The 18,212-nt window shown below is 32.1% G+C and overlaps 1 protein-coding gene across 14 annotated transcripts in view; it reads right to left on the bottom strand.

The window, feature by feature from the left end:
* The window catches only part of PHF14 (PHD finger protein 14), a 174,376-nt gene that overhangs the window by 60,795 nt on the left and 95,369 nt on the right, over positions 1 to 18,212 (bottom strand). For 5 of the 14 annotated variants that reach the window (XM_074340780.1, XM_074340773.1, XM_074340772.1 and 2 more), the window contains exons 17-18: positions 3,386 to 3,415; positions 2,509 to 2,626 (exon numbers count right to left, since the gene is read on the bottom strand). In XM_074340780.1, coding sequence (XP_074196881.1) covers positions 2,509 to 2,626; positions 3,386 to 3,415 — 148 coding nt within the window. Of the gene's footprint in view, positions 1 to 2,507; positions 2,627 to 3,385; positions 3,416 to 6,228; positions 11,592 to 18,212 lie in introns of those variants that run through there. The other 9 variants (XM_074340776.1, XM_074340774.1, XM_074340778.1 and 6 more) reach the window with 7 other exon arrangements.

Raw genomic sequence — 18,212 nt, 5'->3', positions numbered from 1 at the left:
CACGCAGCAGCCTACCCGTCTGTCCCCTCATACCTGCACCTAAAGAAAGGACAGTCTGTGAGACTAATCCTTTCAGGGACTTTGCTTCACCTTTGTCTCCCTGTTTGGCCCCGGAGGATGGGTGGTCAGCCAATGATGAGTAAGATTCCCCACCGGGCGGCCGGGGTGGGGGTGGGGGGTTACTACTCAAGCCACGAACAGTCGAGTGGGGACCAACATGAGAACCCACAGGGTTGACAGACCCTCACCTTCCCCCCGTTAAGGAGAGCTGCCTTTGTGGCTGCATTCCTTCCTACAACCTGCTTGGGAAGAGATTCAGTGGTATAATAACATCAGTTCTCCATCTATCTATTTCTGTAAGTTTCAGCATAAAGGTTGTGTCTCTTAGGGAGATACATCCTGAAATTGGCGGTTGGGCTGCTTGCAGGCAGGGGTAATTAGTTCAAATCAGTTTCTTAGTATAATATGTGAAATTCACAGACCTTGGAGAAAACAATGTTGCTTTCTTGTGTGTGCATCAATAAAAGCCACAGTACGGCCCCATTCAGGGCTCTCAGTCCTTTGAGGCTGTGAGACCCTTAGCCCCTGTTTCATAACTTTCTTGATTTCTGTTTCTTACTTTCTTAACCCTTTGCCGCCCCTTCTCCTTCGCTCACTGCCTGTGTTGCGCTGGACGCGACAATATGTGTGTAGGTTTGTGTTTGCATGTATACACATGTATCTGTATATATCTATGTCCATGTAATCGGTCATTTTTCATGAAACCTAAAATGGCTGCCTAGGTTTATCAGGGGTTGATAAGGCAGAGAAAGTCTTATCGTTCCATACTTTATGGGTTTGGGTAGAATAAAATGTCTTTCTGTCTACAAATATTGAATTATTATGTTGTACACTTAAAAGTAATATAATGTTATAGTCAATTATAGCTCAATTTTTTTTTTAGAAAAAGCTATTCTATTTTTAAGTAAATTGTTATAAATCAGTATTATTAAATCTACACTTGGGTAAATCTTCCATGTGCTAAAACTTAAAATTATAGATATAAATATGATAAATCTTGTTAAACTTTTGTGGAATTTTTATAAAATTAATAGGAAGGAATACTGACAGAACATTTTTGTCCTCATAAAGCCACAGCTAAACGGCAATTACTTGAAAGATAGTCATGTATAAATACATTATGCTGCTGAGAGTAAACATGGCTATATTTTAGACTTTCACTTGGTAGGCAAAATTTGGAGACAAGGTTAACAGTTAAATATTGCGTAAAGTGCAATACATTTTCAAGCACATATTCAACTATATATCCTCACCTTGTATTATCTAAAATTCTAAGCAAAATAAATAATTTCTTATTATGGTGTCATATTTGTATAGTAAAAGTTATGACTTCTTGGATTTAATAATCCTGACTACCATAGAGAAAGGAAGCTGGATATATGTTTTATGGCTATAACAATTGTACATTCACTTCCTCCACCTAAATTTATTGGCAACTGATTCACTTCCTTTCTTCTGGCAATAACTGTTTTATCTTTTCATACCACTGAAATATATGAACATGGCAAATATACCCATTATTACCTATCACGTAACAGTACACCAAAGCAAAAAGAGGAAAATAAAGGACAAAATACATTAATTTTCATTCTGAGTTTCTTTTAGGCCCTCAGATGATATTTTCTTGACTCCGATGTTAGTAATATACTGCTTTCTTAATTTAAAAGCTCTACAGCAATTCACTGAATTATAAAGTATGACATTATCTACCAATGTTTTCTTCTTGGGGACCATACTAGCAAACATCTTTCAAAAGAAAATGTAAACAGAAATTTATTACCTGCTGGTCAGGAATGGAAGTCTTCAAAAGTGAGCAAACCAGAATTGACGTAACATAAATATTCAAGAAAATTAAGTTTTCAAGAAAATTAAGTTTTCTTGACTTTCAGATTAACTGTTATATTAAATTTAATTTTTCATTGGAAAAAGAGAACAGAAACATTCACATTATACTTATGTGTGTTAAGATGAGTCAACTACAAAACAGAATTGGATTTTTGGGGGGTTTTCTTTTGGTTAATATTTATACATATTAATATTACCATATAGATACATATATATTTATATATTTTTTTTCAAAACAAATTTCTTATGACTCAAATCAGAATTCCCCTGCTAATCCTTATTTCCTAAGTGTGTTAAATTAGCAAAGGGTGACTTTTCTTTGGCTCCTAGAACACTATTTAATATGCTACAGTAACACAGAATACAAAAAACAGCTAAAATATTTCATATGGGAAATTTATATAATTTAGTAGAGCTGTTTATTCTTTAACGTAAAAGCAATAAAATCACCATGGCAATATATTTTTAAAGTACATGATATTAAAATGTTGGTCCTTCATATTCCAATTCTCTTTAAAGTTGGGAAGTTGGTGATATGATATAGAAAAGCTATCAGAAGGAAGAGAAAAAACACTTTTGCTAATAGGCTTTCCCTCTCCTTACCTTAGAAGATGAAGAATCACACTCCTGACATATCCATCCATAGCCTGTTTGTTTAGGAGACTTTTTCAAAGGAGGATCCAAACAGCCAAAATGGTAACACAGTCTGCATTCATCACACCTGCAGGGTAAACAGATTTATGGTATATCTAAATAATATTTTTTTTAAAAACCGTTTTCAGAGACAAATAGCAAACTATTGTACATTTCAACTTTAACGCTGTAATTCTACCTTTAGCTCACAAGATTATTAAGTTAATGTTTACGACAAAAACAATCTAAACCTGAAATAAATGTTTTAGGAAAAACAAAATACAAAAATAAAATCAACAAACAAAAAAGTATCATTCAGGACACTTTGATAGTAGAAATGTTAAGAGCATGTGAATGAATGTATGTGTATAGCTATATACGTTCTAAACTAACAAACACAGCTATTTCAATTTTGAACTTCAAGAATTAATCATTGCCTATTAGATAAAGACATTTAATAATATAAGATACATATAATTCAAGATTATGAATTTATTCCAATACATTGTGATTGTTTAAAATTTTTTAGAACTCTAAAGAATTCCACTAGGCTACATACACTAATCTGTAATCAATTCTATACACTCTTTCTCCAATTTAAGTTAGATTAGAAATAAACTTTCCAATGTTTACAGCATACTAACACAATGTATAGCAAAGAAAAACCATTCTAAGAATTAGATATTAATTTTCTCAAATACAAATTTTCTCAAAATTTACCTGTCACTTTTTCTCAGAATATTTGGTTTTTCAAAGGACCTCCTAGTACATTTTAAAGCTTATTATTAAATGCTTTGATAGTGTCTTTGCCACCTATGATGTACAAAAGCTAAGAAAACTATCATACCTATTCTTCGTTTCAGACAATCTCATCCTGCTGACAATGAAGAGAGATCTGTATTATTTCAGTGTCTTATAAAAAGAATTTTGCATCATTTGGAATAACAAGACCAAAATTTAACAACAAATAACAAAGATGTATATATCTTATAGAATGATATGCCTCATTTTCTTGTGTTCTTTTTTTAAGTTAAAAAAATAATACTTTCTCCAAACCAATCAGTCAGATTCTCTCTATATATTGTTTCTCTTACTGATTTAAAAATTTTAAAAGTTGAGAAATCCACAACTAAGAAAGCAAGGAAAAAAATTATAGGACATATATTACTTGAATATAGTGTAAATTACTACTCAATAACCTTTATTAGAAAAAAAGGTGGAAGGAGCTATTGTTATAAACAACACACAAAAACAATTAAGTTTTAAAAACCATCACAATAAAGGGGACTACAAACACACATTTATACTATACTAAAAATTTGATATCATGCTATAAAACCCAGTCTCCCAAAGGCCCATTTTAGGAATCAAGAGTTTCGGAAAAGTTAGCAACTTAGCTAAGTTATTCAGGTAAAAGAAGTTTAAAACACAGTTGTGTATCATAAGTTTATGCACCTCTTCCTCTACAACTTCTCCTTATGAACCAAATAAACTTATGTACTTTTCCAAAAATCTTTTAGACTCAAGACACAGACTTGGAAAAAAATGTTAACTGTGATAATTCTAGTATGGGGGGAAAAATCAAATGAGAATAACAGTACTTTATTTACTATGCCAATATCATAAATAAGCTACCCAAATTATATTTAAAAGCAGTTAAAATGTTTAAATACCTGTTGTTCTGACATTAAGAAAAAACAATAGACAACATATAGCTAACATCAACTGTAAGATAAAAAGACTAAATGGTTAGCCCACACAATTTTGTTTTTTCTTCTCAATTCAACTTATTTACCTTTCAATAGTTAAAAATTTCAATTACATTAAACATGTGGATGGTTATAGGAACCTTCAGAGTGTAAGCATTTCAGAGTTTATGAGGCTGAGATTTCTAGATAGCTGAGGGAAGATTTCTTCAAGCTTGAAAATTAGCATTTCAATCATTTTGATAGAAATTTTTGAAAGAACCACAGTCTTTACTTCCTCAGGAAAATACAGCAAATATAAATTATTTTTGTCATCTCAGGGTCATGAATACAAGTAACATATGTTACTCTGTGTCTAACAATGTGTCAGCCTTTTGTGTTTGGAGTGAGTACCATCAATCTGCTGTTCTGTTTGAAATTCCAGTATTCAACTCTTACACGTTTTCAGAGTTCTAACTTGCTTGGAAATTATCAGTCACAACTTTCTGATAGTGTCAGTGTATTTGTTTAAGCAGCATTTCCCAACAATAATTTGTTATGGATTCAGAAACCAGATCACTAAACTTGTTAAGAATATGCAAAGTGACAGTAAAAAGACATGAAAATGAGAACATCTACTGAGTTAAGCACATGGAATCAATTTAGGTTAATTATAGTCTCTTGTGCTTAACTTCAGGTTTTTGGGCTATGTTCTTCACAGTTCAGATTGCCAATAATCTGGGCTCTTGATAGGTGAAGAGTTATGGTATTAATGTTTTCCTAGTTTATATCAAATTATAACATCATGACTGCATATTTACTTTATGACTGTGTCATAGTTACTTGCAAATTAAGATTTCTAGGGGATAATTCGAGTCAAACACCATGACATCAATATAAAGGTGAATCATAATTCACTATTTCTCACTGTCATGTATGCTGGTGATTCTTGTTGGTATATCTATGAATTTCCAGCTAATAAACTAAACACAAGTTTGCTATAGTTCCAGTTTCTAGCTGATTTCAATTAACTGTAGAATCAAGTTATCTTTCAGCTCAAGAATAAATGCAAAAGGGAAAAGAAAATTTTATATGCTAGATTTCTTAGCATATGTTGAAGTATTAAGCCATTCGGAAGTGACCTAATCCTTACTGATTCCTTCAATAGTGAAACCTTTTAGAATGAGTTGGTCTACATGTGTTACTCTGATGTGTTTGTGATAGGTCCCAAAGGAAAGGAAGAATTTGCTTGTTGGAATTAAAGGCAGTAAGGGAGTTCTCTCAAGTTACAGCTCACTCACCAGTAAATAAAAACTCCAAGACTAAATGGCAAAAAGGAGTAGTTAATACACTTAGGAACTAACAAAATTCAGGAGAGCAAAAACAAAAAGAAATAAATCTTGAAATCAGTAGCTCTGTTAATAAACATATACAAATGTAAGCTCTTTCTAGAAATAGCTAAAATTATTTCCATGTGGTGGAAAAAAATCTGGTTGTTTCTACACTAGAATACTGAATTGAAGAAATCTTTATGTGCTGGTAACAAAAATATCCTGAATGACACAAGGGAACTCAAGCACAGTTTACAAGAATTAATATACCATAGACAAACGTAAGAGGTACCATTAAGAATCCTACAATCAAAGAACAATATAGATGATAAAAATAGTGGATTGCTTATTTCATGCACACGCATACATTTTGTAAACTAGCAAATTTTGTAAGCCAAAAAATTCTGGCTATGTTACAAATTTAGTCCATTCTAAACACTCAAAAATCAGAAACTCATATGGGTCTGCAATCATTCTGCTACCTAAAAGCTGAATTAGCGTGCAGGTAGCTATTGACCAAATTATTATGTATGGTCTCTACCTCTACTTCTTATATATACTTGGAAAAACATAATTGCGGCACATGATATACTATATATTTATCAAAATAAATAGGGAATCAAATGTTTTAAAAATCTTTTGCAAAAGCAGTCAGTCATTGACCCACAAAAGCATAGTGATATAACACAATATACTTTATTAAATAACACAAATGTCTATATAATAAAAACAGACTATTGTAATACACAAATTCCACATAAACAGGGAGGTAATGTCTTCAAACTATTAAAATATAATATAAAACTAAGCTATAAAGAAACACTACGAAATGTTTAATAAAATGCAAACTGGATGTTTAAGGAAATATCCTTTGAACATCTAGTAAATACTGTACACATTAACACTACAGGGCACTCTAAAATTACAATTTTAAACGAGATAAAATGAATCCTATTTATGAGATAAAAGGAAATTGATGGTTCAATTCATTTCTTACTAAATACAATTTCCTAGGCATCAGATTCATAAGATACAGATGTAAATAATAAAGTAGCTGTATATATAGTCTTTTAGACATTGATATAACAAAATGCAGTGAGCAAATAAACATAGTTCTATATGTATTTAAAATACTTACTTAGCATATGGTTAAGTATAGCACCCTAGACAAAAAAGAGGAAGAAAATGATTTATGTCTATATGTCCTATGATCCATATAACGAGCAATCAGTCATGTTTACCTGATTACTGAGAATATACATACAAATAAATAAGAAACAACTGATTTATTTCCTCCTGAGCCTAAGAGACAGGCTAAATGCCAGTGTTCCAAGAGGTTTCTTTAGCTCCCCTAATTTCCAATTGATAATGTCACTAGGAGAGTACACTAAATAACTACTTTTTAAACTAACTGAAATAATTAAGTGTACCTTCTGTGCATATAATTTATAGCCAGGTGATACTAAACTTGAAGAAGAGAAATCCTCAACATAGGCTTTGAAAAGGGAGGTACATTTTTTATGCTCAAGTTGATCAGTAATCATACCTATCTTTAATATCAGTGCAACATTTTGTTAAGGTCCCTTCTGAGTCTATAGAGAGAAAATAAAAATTGACTCTAAAATATATATATACTATTACATTTGTTTACTTCAAAAAAAAAAAAGAAAAAGAAAAAGAAAACCTAAGTATCAAGATAATTCATGAGTAGGATTTTCTTACTTTTCCATCATTTCTATGTAAAAATGTTATACAAGAGCAAAAGAATTGGTCTTAAATATTAACATTACTTAAATAAAATCTCATTAGCAGCCTAAACACCTACACACATCTATTAACCAGTAATGATAATTCTTTCATTGAACAGTGGCTAATTATTTCAATTAGTCACTTCTTATAAATGGAGAAAATGCAGGACTGTAGCTCATGAGTTAAAACACTTCTAAAATAATACAAACGTGCACAAAATTCTGCATTCTACCAATATTAGAATAACATTTATTATCAATAAAGACCTATTTTATTTCTTGTATTTTACAACAGTTTTAGTGCAAACCCCTTTATAAGCATTTTTTATACAAAATAATTCGAAAATGTCTTCATATCATATTTCACAAATATAAGACTAATGTGGAGATCTTAAACCTATTTTCATTAATGCCACTATAGATACTTATCACAGGAAGTAATTAATGGATGAGTAGTAATAAAGACAAAAGTATTTTTTACACACGAAGTATATTGATTTGAAAAAATATATGGATAATTATTGAAATCCAAATTCATATTTAATAATCACTTAAATAATAGGATCACTGCAGTTAGCTACATTTGCAGAAGCCAGTTTACAAGATCAAAAGTGAAACACAAAAATGAAACAAAATAATTCATATAAAAATACACAATAAGGTCAAGTAGCTCTTCACAGCAAGAGAGAATGATTAGATATTTCCATACTTGAAACACGTCTGCTTTGTTCTTTAATAAACTGATCTCCATCTGCTCATGCCCTTGGAAATTTTTCAGCAGTACAACCTGCTGTGCTCAAGCCCCACATAACTTTGTATTTCCCTGTTCATAATTAACTAATTATGCTCTAATCAATAGTGTAGATCTTGATTTTACAATGTAAATCAGATAAATGAGATAATGGCTAGGGGTCAATCTCATTTTATTTACAAAGCCCAGCAGGAGCATCCAATTTCATTATATCTTAGGCACCTGAACAGCAGTGAATCTTATCAGCAGGCCTGCAGAAAGTCTTAGATTGAGCAGTGGGAGAAAGAGGCCTACACTTTTACAAAGAATGTATTTGTAATACATATCCATCTCAGAAATATTTTTAATCACAATCTTTAGTATTATATAAATTTACAAAGTGCTAGCTCAGATTGTAGAAAAAATTTCTGCCGTCATATGCCACGCAACTCTAAAGCTGAGTCTTATACAAGTTTCAGTTGTCAAAACAATTTCAGAAAACAAAGTTAATAATGTTATTATAATATTCCACTCTGCTTCAGAGAATCCTTCTGAATTCCTTGAATAGATTTTGGGGATATATTCATAAAATATTCCTATATTGTGAATCAAGTAAAACAGTGGTGGTAAGTTTTGTCAAATAACGAACATTCAGCATTTAAAAAGAGAGTGGTTTCATTAAGTAGTAGGATGTAAAGCTAGGGAAATAGGATAATGCGTGTGAATATTCTTATTATTTATGTTCAGCAATCTATTTTTAATATCATAAATGTAAAATCAGATAAGTATTTTGAAGAAACACATGAATAACAAGGATAAATTATATATAAACATCTTTTCTAAACTTAAGATGGATAAAGGCTGAATAATGTTTTCAGGTTCAGGCACAATCCTAATGTCAAATCTTTTCTTAACAAAGCAGTTAGTGAATTATGAACAAAGACTACCTAAGTTTCTTGATTTCATTTCTGAATCTAAAATACTGCTGTCCCCATAATAGGTATAAAATCAAATAAACATTTGTTTAACTGAATTCATGAAAATAAAGAAATTATATTGTATGTGCAGATAAACTACCATAAATTCTTTTATGTAAAAACAAATATATTTGAAAATGTAAGGGCCTTTTTGAGGAGATGAAAGCAACATTTAATCAATGTCAAACACAACACAACAAACGGTTCTCAATGTGGTGTCCCCGGTCAGCAGTAACAGCATCATTTGGACACGTTAGAAATGCAAAATTTCAGGCCTCATCCCAGGCCCATGAATGAGAAACTGATGGGAGCTAAGAGGAGGAAGTAAGTGAAAGTGAAGAGAAGGAATATCCGAAGGGAATAAGGTAGCAATCTGCGTTTTAACAAATCCTTCCTCTGATTCTGATACACTGTAAAGTTTGGGAACCACCACTATATACGACCATTTCATTCTTCTTTTATTTCAGTCATTTAATTTCCTTCCTGATATTTTATTGTTTTATCCTTTTCCTGTTATGTGACAAATAGCCATCATTTACCTGTTGCGCCATGTTCTCTTACACATGTCTGAAATATGAACCATTTAGTGTGTACTTACTTAAATACACATTAATGTCTCCTTTAAATAGCAACTGGACCAACTAAGGAAAAAAAAGAATTTTTTTATACTGTGGAAATATGAGGGCGTTTAGGAGATTATTAGGAGAAAGTGTTTTTTTACTTCCTTCAAAAGTTCTCCCATTCTAAATACATGTTTCTAGGACCAATAATCTAATGAATTATGCAGTTTATATTTGTGATGTATGACAAAGATTCTTAGGGCTAGCATCAAATACAGAATAGCGTTATCTACCACTGAAGACTGCAAGATGGAGAATGACGATGATGTAGTATTCTAATGAAAACCAGAGTGGAAAGGATTTTGATTAATAGTGACACCAAAACCACAAGACTTAATAACTTCTCAAAAAATCTAAAATAAAATGACCACTAGTAATTTTCACCATATATCAAAGGAGGGCCAGGGCCTAATGTATTAGCACATTCTTTTAAGAAAATGACAGTCTGTAATTTTTCTTAAAATCAGCTGGAGTTCAGCAGTAGGAAAAACTACCAACTTTTTCTTAAACTTATGTAGTGATAAATAATGAGTCCTTTCTTACTCTTAAAAGAAAGCCTACTAGTTTTGCTACAGGTTATTAAAATTTTTCTTTCAATAAATCAATAATCTCAGCTTATACATATTTTATATACATTACATATTATTTTGTTAAACATCCAATAATATGGTTCCTTACTATAACTATAGATTACAAGCATACAGCAACTTTGTATTTACACTTGCTTTTGATTATGACATTACCTACTCTATTCCTAAAGTTTAAACTATTTTCAATTGCCACTATACCTGAAAAGATGTCCAAAACCACCATTTATAAATCAGGAAATTCCAAGAAACAAGTTGACAGTTTACATGTAAATGTGCATTTCAATTTCAGCAAAGAGTCTCTTCTAAGTCAGTTCAAGATGGAGTGATGAAATATTCAACATATTTCTGTAGTTGACTTAAAACTGGATCATTAAAGCTTGAAGATCAAATTTTAATTCTGTAAACCTCTGGAAAGATACAGATGTTGATGAAGATCTTTCAGCTGGCAGGTTGTATAGTCAATAAGCTTTGTATCGCCCTCATTTCATAACCTCGTACTTAAGGTCAAGAAAAATAAAATCAGATTGAACACAGAAAGTTTATATTAAATCAATAAAAGCTGTATAAATTTGGGCATTACTTAAAAAAGATCTAGAGATCAACACAGATATACTCTTAGTTATGAGCTTAAAATCTGAAGTTGTAAAGATTTCATGCTAATAATCTTAGTGCTTTCACACTAGGACTAATGAGTCAAAACTACAATGACATACGCTTTACAAGTCTTTCACTTTCACTGAATGTTATATAGAGAATTAATGTTTAATATAAGAGTATATAGTTGTTTCCTAATGCAGCATTTCATATATGAATATATGTATTAAGTTGGATGAAACAGAATAGCAGACTAGTGGAATGCATTGTCTTTCTTGTTTGTTACTGGTATTGTTCAACAACACTGAGTAGTACATTGCATTTAAGTCCCATAGGCTTCTGTAACTCTTCAGTAAGTCCAAACACTGTAGTATATCATCATTTGCCAAAGAAGCAAGAGGGAAAACATTACTTAATAGGACAATTCTGAAAAGACATTATCTAGTATTTTTCAACAATGCACATATCAAATGTTTCTGATTAGTGCAGAAAAAAAAAAAAGTAGAAGGAAAAAAATAGAAAAAAATCCACACAGGCAAATTAAGTGCCTTGTCAGTCCAAGTAACAAACCAATCAATTACATTCTATTCAAACCTGACAAGCAAAGGCAACTTTTTGCAGTGATAAGCTTATGGGAAAGACAAGATAGCTGTTCTCCTTTACTTTATGTACTCTATTGAGAGTGTTATCCACATTTTTTAAATCACACTTATAAAAGAGGTTTCCAGGATTGCCTCCGAGGATGAGCTGTGGCAGAGTTGGGTCTCATGAAGGGTATCTACACAGTAAAGTGATAAGAAAAGAACATTAACATTTAAAGATCATAGCAGCTCTGCACTGTGTCTTACGAAACATACTAACAACACCACAGTAGATTCAAATAACATATGATCTGGTCCAAAGAGATAGATACCCTAAACCTAGAAGTCACGATCTTGTGTAGGTTCTTACTGGTTTAAATTGAACTATTTTTTCATTTGAAAGATTGAGTTGCCTCCTCTTGTATTATTAAAATCTTTTGTTGTCAAAATAACAAATCTATCCTACTAAAACAAAAAGAAAATATAAAAATGATAAAAGGTTTGTATTTATAGAAGAAGCCATGTATTTTTTGATTAATACATGTTTTGAAAAAGAGCACTTTGCTACTTTTTTCATCAAATATGGCAACTTAACAATGCTTGAGAAAGCATGGTACTGTGCTGCAAACAAGCACACCTAACAAGCACACCCATTGTATAGGTATGTGCGGGGCTGGTTCCGCTTGACTATAGAATAGGCTCAGCGAGGAAATGTCCAAATGATTCTTATACCCTGTGTCTACTGCCTTCCTTTTTTAAAAACTACACTCAAAATGTTTGGTTGCACTTGTGGAAAGTATATCCCTAACTAGCTTTTTGAATGGATTGTGCAACAAAAATGACACAGAATACACCTCACTGTAAAGATCTGGTCATTGATTATAAACACACTCATTTTAGCTAAATATTCAAGTCATTCACTTGCATTTATCTCTCAAAAGTTTCTGGAATGTTTCTTGTACTTATTTCCCTATTGACACATATTCATTTGCTACCTTTGTCCTTTTATTTTTGGAGGAGAAATTTTAGGAGCTTACTAAGTAATTAGAATATTTTTCTGACTATGGTAAACATAGAAAATTACCATTTCCTTTAGATATTTATATCTGTATAGATGAGGTGAAATTGCCAAGTAGTCACACACCGTAGAAAAAATGTTTGTATTAATATTTAACTATTAGAGAGATGTGTTTAATGCTTCTAAGTTCCACTGAGAAAAAAGAAAGTGAAAAGAGGCACAATCACAGACAAATAAAGCATTACTGAGAAGAGCTACCATGCCAAACTGAATGAATAACCTCCAAAGAAAGCAAAAACAAAATTGTACAGGAAAAAAGAATATAATGTGACAGTTTTCAGAGAAATGTACTTATCAACACATGAGAAATAGAGTTGGATTCCCTTGTTGAATAGTCACATAAGCTAACTTTTCTTAGTGCTTCAGTCTCTAAGTGAAGAGCTTTAAGCACATTCTGAATCTGATATTCTGAGAAGTGCTTTGTCTACCAGCACGACGACATAAGCATAATGCAAGAGGAAGCAACCACACCGCTTATCATAGAAATAAAATGAACTCTTAATTACATGCACAAATGATGGAGACTAGCAGACAACACAAAACATGTATTTGTATTTAACTTTGACATGAATATGAATGTAGATACATTATTAGGTATGGAAATCTGCTTTAAACCCCATTAAATCCAAGTTGAAGTTTAACTTGGAAAAACACTAAAAAGCTATTACTAGTATTCCTCCATGCTAAAATATCACTTAATATTCCAAATCTCTCTTAAAGCCAGAGTAAGCAATATGACTTGTCTTGGCTGGAGACCAAGTTTTGGCCTTGTCTTGATTCCATATGAACCTAGTAAGCTTACTTGCAAATTAATATAGATAAGAAGGAATTAATTATTTTCAAAGGGCTTCCCTGATGTATGCACAAGTAGCCTGTATCTTGTATAGTTGGAATTGCCTGCCAAGAAGAAGCATCTACTCCTTTTGCTCCAACAAAGTTAAAAATGCTACAGCAGTGTCGTTGGTGAGGCAGTGTGACTTTCAGAGCATGTGCTACGCAGGCAAGGCTGCCTACTCTCAACTCTAATTCCACCACTTTCTAGTGTGATCTTGGACAATTCTCAGTTTTCTCACCCATAAAATTGGGATAAAATCAGTGCTTACTTATGTGGTTGCCATGAGGATTACTTGATAGAAAATACAGTAAGCAATAGCACATTAACTGGCCTCTATAATAAGCACTCTATAAATCTCAGGAACTAATATGAAGAACAGTAGATTTATCAAACACTAGAGTAGTGTTTATTGGAAGGGAAGAAACTGTATTCTAATACATATCTAATTTATATAGTATAATTTCAATTTATAATTGGAATAATTTCTATTTCATGATGCTTAGTGTCTCTGTACCTCAGTTACCTAATCTCCAAAACGGAGATGTGCATACCTTATGGGACTATTGTAAAAACTGAATGAGATAATACTTTTAGGGAGCAGAGCATTGAGTCTCGGACATAGTATGCACGTGACATTAGCAATGTCTTAATTTGCAGTCAATGAAGACTTTAAAATAACATTTTTCTGGGGTTCAATTACAAATGTTAAAAATATGAGATTCTTATACATTATTACCTAGATATCAAAATCTATCATCAACTCCAAAACATATATCCAATCTTATTTTCAAATTTATTTTACCTTTAACTTTATTACTGTTGTGTCCATTTCATATGTCCAAAACTATACAAAAATAGTACAAATCAAAACCTTGTTATAGGAGGAGCAGATGAAAAAGGATGTTTGATGAAAGAAAAGAAAGATCAGCAAACAATATACAGCAGGTCCTAGAATAATGTTATTTCGTTACCCATAGTTTAGTTATAACGTTAAGATGAAGTAGGAACTGAACTAATGTTGGTTATCAGTCAGCCTACGGTAAAATTGGTTTCATTTTCACTTAAAGTCGCACAGCCTACCCATGACATTAAGTGAGGACTTACTATAGTTGGTTTCTAACACTAGAAGCTGGATTATACTCATTTTGTAAGACTCCAAGGATTGAAGTTATTGAGAGACCTGTCAGCGCACTTGGAGAAGCTGACTCAGAAGGGAATAGGTTGCTCACACATTTCTATTCCCAGCAGAATCTCCTTCCCTAGTTGCTTAGGAGTGATACTGGGCAGATGATTCAAGTGTCAGATGAATGGTGGGATCACAGATTTGGAGAGCCTTTTCAGGAGAGTATAGTGTTTGTTTTGGCATCTCTTTGAGTTTCAAAAGTTACCAAATTTGAGAAAAAACTAAGGTTGATGACCTTATTTCATAGATGAGAAAAGGACTTTAATGGTTACTTAATTCAAAGTCATTCATCTATCCTGCAGCAGAACTGTGGCTACAGTCCCAATCTTTCCAAACAATTAAATATGTAACAGATAATCCCTTCTGTATAAATTAATAACATTAACACACTGCAATGAAAAATAAGTAAAAAATTACACAAGTAACTTTTACTGAAAAATAAATGAGTGAAACGAGAAATATTTCATTGCTATATGTGCTTAAAATTATGATGTTTACTACTCTAAAATTGCATACTCCAGAAATACCACACTTCACTATGTAATTAATGCACACTATGTTCAGGCTTCTGTTTTCTTTACATAAGACTTACTTGTCAATAATGCATTTATTTAAAAAAAAAAAAAGAAAACTTAAAAAATTCAAACATTAACACATAACATAAAAAATATTTATGAATCCTACAAAGTTACTTAAAGGTTTAGTGTTTCCATAGAGATTTTGAAAGTCAAAGAATGTCATACATTAAATACTAAATATGGGAGGCTGGTTAGCCATTCCACATGTCTAACAAAGTCATCAAATCAACTGAATTATATATATATATATATACACACACACACACATATATACATACACACACACACATACTGAGTAAACATTTTCTTTTAAATCCAAATTTTATCAGAATACCACCTTAATACGAAAAATATCAATGGTAGCTGGGCTATCTTCATTACACAAATACAAATATTTTGAAAATGAAACATCTCTTGCCCAATTTGTACTAATAGTAAAGCATTCTTAAGTAACTTTTCACAAGAGCCAATTTATATTCTAATTTCGTCTTTAAAATCTCTCTTCATGATGTACAACACAATATCATTTTAGGTCTAAAAACATTAACTTAAATCACTGATCATTGTTTTTTATGAAGCCAGATCTAAGGCAAAAAAGCAGCATTCTTGGTGGTAGGGATGGCCAAGTAACTTCTAAGCACAGTGATATAAAGCATTCAATTTTAAATTTAGACTGTTCTGTGCTGTGAGCCCTGTTACCCTATATTACTCAGTAAATGTTCAAGATAGCCTTGAAATAATGGTATTTGGAGAGTAAAGAACAGCAGGCTCTAATGGAGAATGAAGAAGCAGGACATATGGCCTATTCTCAATATTAGAGAGGATACTGGTAGACTTTCCACAATGATCAGAGTTCAGATGTAGGCCATTTTATAGGGCATGAGAAAGACTCAGAAGGTTGGGGAATTGAGATATATTAGAGATACAGAACACAGTTATAAATTAGCAATAAAAATGAGGAGAGTCAAGGCAAACAGCCTGAGATCCAATGACTGCTGATCAGAAGTGAGAAGCACAGAAAGGAGGAAAGAGGAAATTAGGTGTACAGAGTAACTAGTAGAGAACAATGAGACTTGAAAAAGGTCTCAGGAAGCCACAAGAATGGGAAAGGGAGGGAATGTTTATCAAGAAATGTTATGACGGAAAATTGTTCCCATATTATTCTGATATTTTGTTTTCAAATAATACATAACAGCTATATATTTTTAACATTTTAAACAAATCATTAAAATTATATGAATAAATATATGAAGAAAATTTTTAAAATACACATAAAAATTTCCACTTAACTGCCTTTAAATTTTTTAAGACAGTTTTAGATTTACAGAAAAATTGAGCAAATATATGAGGTCTGACAATTAAATTCCCAAACTTGTTGCAACTATGTTGCTAACCTTTTTTAATATCAGAGGGCTTATTCATTATGAATTTGTACCACTGGACAAACAGTTAACTGGGTTTACTATTTGGAAGTGCTGAAAAGGCTGTATGGAAAAGTGCATGAAAAAAAAATGTATGAAAAATGTATGAAAAAGTTACACGACCTGAACTTTTCACCAACAATTCATGGCTCTTGCATCACAACAATGCACCAGCTCACAGGGCACTGTCTGTGAGGGAGTTTTTAGCCAGTAAACAAATAACTGGAACACCTTCCCTACTCACCTGAACTGGCCCTTAATGACTTCTTTCTTTACCTTAATATAAGGGAAATGTTGAAAGGAAGACATTTTGATGCTATTCAGGACATCAAGGGTAATACAACCACAGCTCTGATGGCCATTCCAGAAAAAGAGTTCTCAAATTGCTTTGAAGGGTGGACTAGGCACTGGTGTCGGTGCATAGCTTCCCAAGGGGAGTACTTCAAAAGTGACCTAAGTGATATTTAGCAATGTGGTATGTAGCACTTTTTCTAGGATGAGTACGCGAACTTAATTGTCCAACATCATACAAAAGATTCCCATATACTCCCTCGCGCATGCACTTACACCCCTACCTTTCCCTTTAAATTTAAATGTTAGTCTTCATTTTTTATCATGGCACCTTTGATAGTGCAGGGTAGGGAAAAACCAAGGAGAAGAATACCAGATAGAAAGAAACAGAGGAAGAGACAAACATGCCAAGATTTGGGAGTGTGTACACTTCTTTGGTTCTTATTTAGAGCAATGATATTGAACAAGTTGCTGAGTTCCATACAATGGGAGAAACAGTAACTTGGAGAATGTGAAGACAAGGAAGACTTTCAGTTGAGAACAGAGCCGGCCTTAACTCTGCCTCTGGCATTACGTGTGTGTTTTAAGGTTCTTATACTACTGGTGAAGTAGTAAAATAATGTTGGAAGGGAGTCAGTGACACATTAATGAAATGTAGGGTAACTATTAAAAAGTCTTAAAAAGAGGTCTAAATAATGACAATAATTTAGATAAAATGGAATCATAAAAAATACTCAATGCAAAAGTAGGCAGAAAAAGAGGGAAAAGGGAACAAAGAACAGATGGAATAAACAGAAAATACCAAGATGGTAGATTTAAACCCAATCATATCAATAATTACATTAACTCTGAGTAATGTAACCAAACCAGTTGCAAGATTAAGCTTGTCAGACTGAATAAAATAGCAAATTTCAATGATATACTGTCTACCAGAAATACTATCCACTTTAAAAATGGGCTGTGTGTCTGCGTGTGCATATCTGTGTGAATATGTCATATATAATTATAAATATAAAGCTATTGTGATATATACAAATCTACAGTTATAGTTGGAGATGTTAGTACTCCTCTTTGAGTAATTAATAGTACAAGTAGACAGAAAATAAGTATATATAAAAACACCTGAACATGATCCACTTACTTTTATAGGATATTCTACTCAACAACAGATGGATATGCATTCTATTCAAGTGCATGTAGAACCAGACCATATTCTGGACCATAAAACAAACCTCAATGAGTGTCAAAGAACTAAAATAATATAAAATATGTTATTTGACCACAATGGAATTAAATTAGAAATCATTAATTGAAAGAAACATGGGAAATCCTACAAACATTTGAAAATAAAACAACACACTTCTAAGTAACTCCTGAGTTAAAGAGAAAGTCACAAGAGAAATTAAAAGTTCAGAGTTTAAAACCTGAACGT

Source organism: Rhinolophus sinicus, linkage group LG09 (genome assembly GCF_036562045.2).
Source record: "Rhinolophus sinicus isolate RSC01 linkage group LG09, ASM3656204v1, whole genome shotgun sequence".
NCBI classification, from domain to species: Eukaryota; Metazoa; Chordata; class Mammalia; order Chiroptera; family Rhinolophidae; genus Rhinolophus; species Rhinolophus sinicus.
Note: the sequence above shows the minus strand (reverse complement) of the source record. Positions and strands in the feature narration are given on the sequence as shown.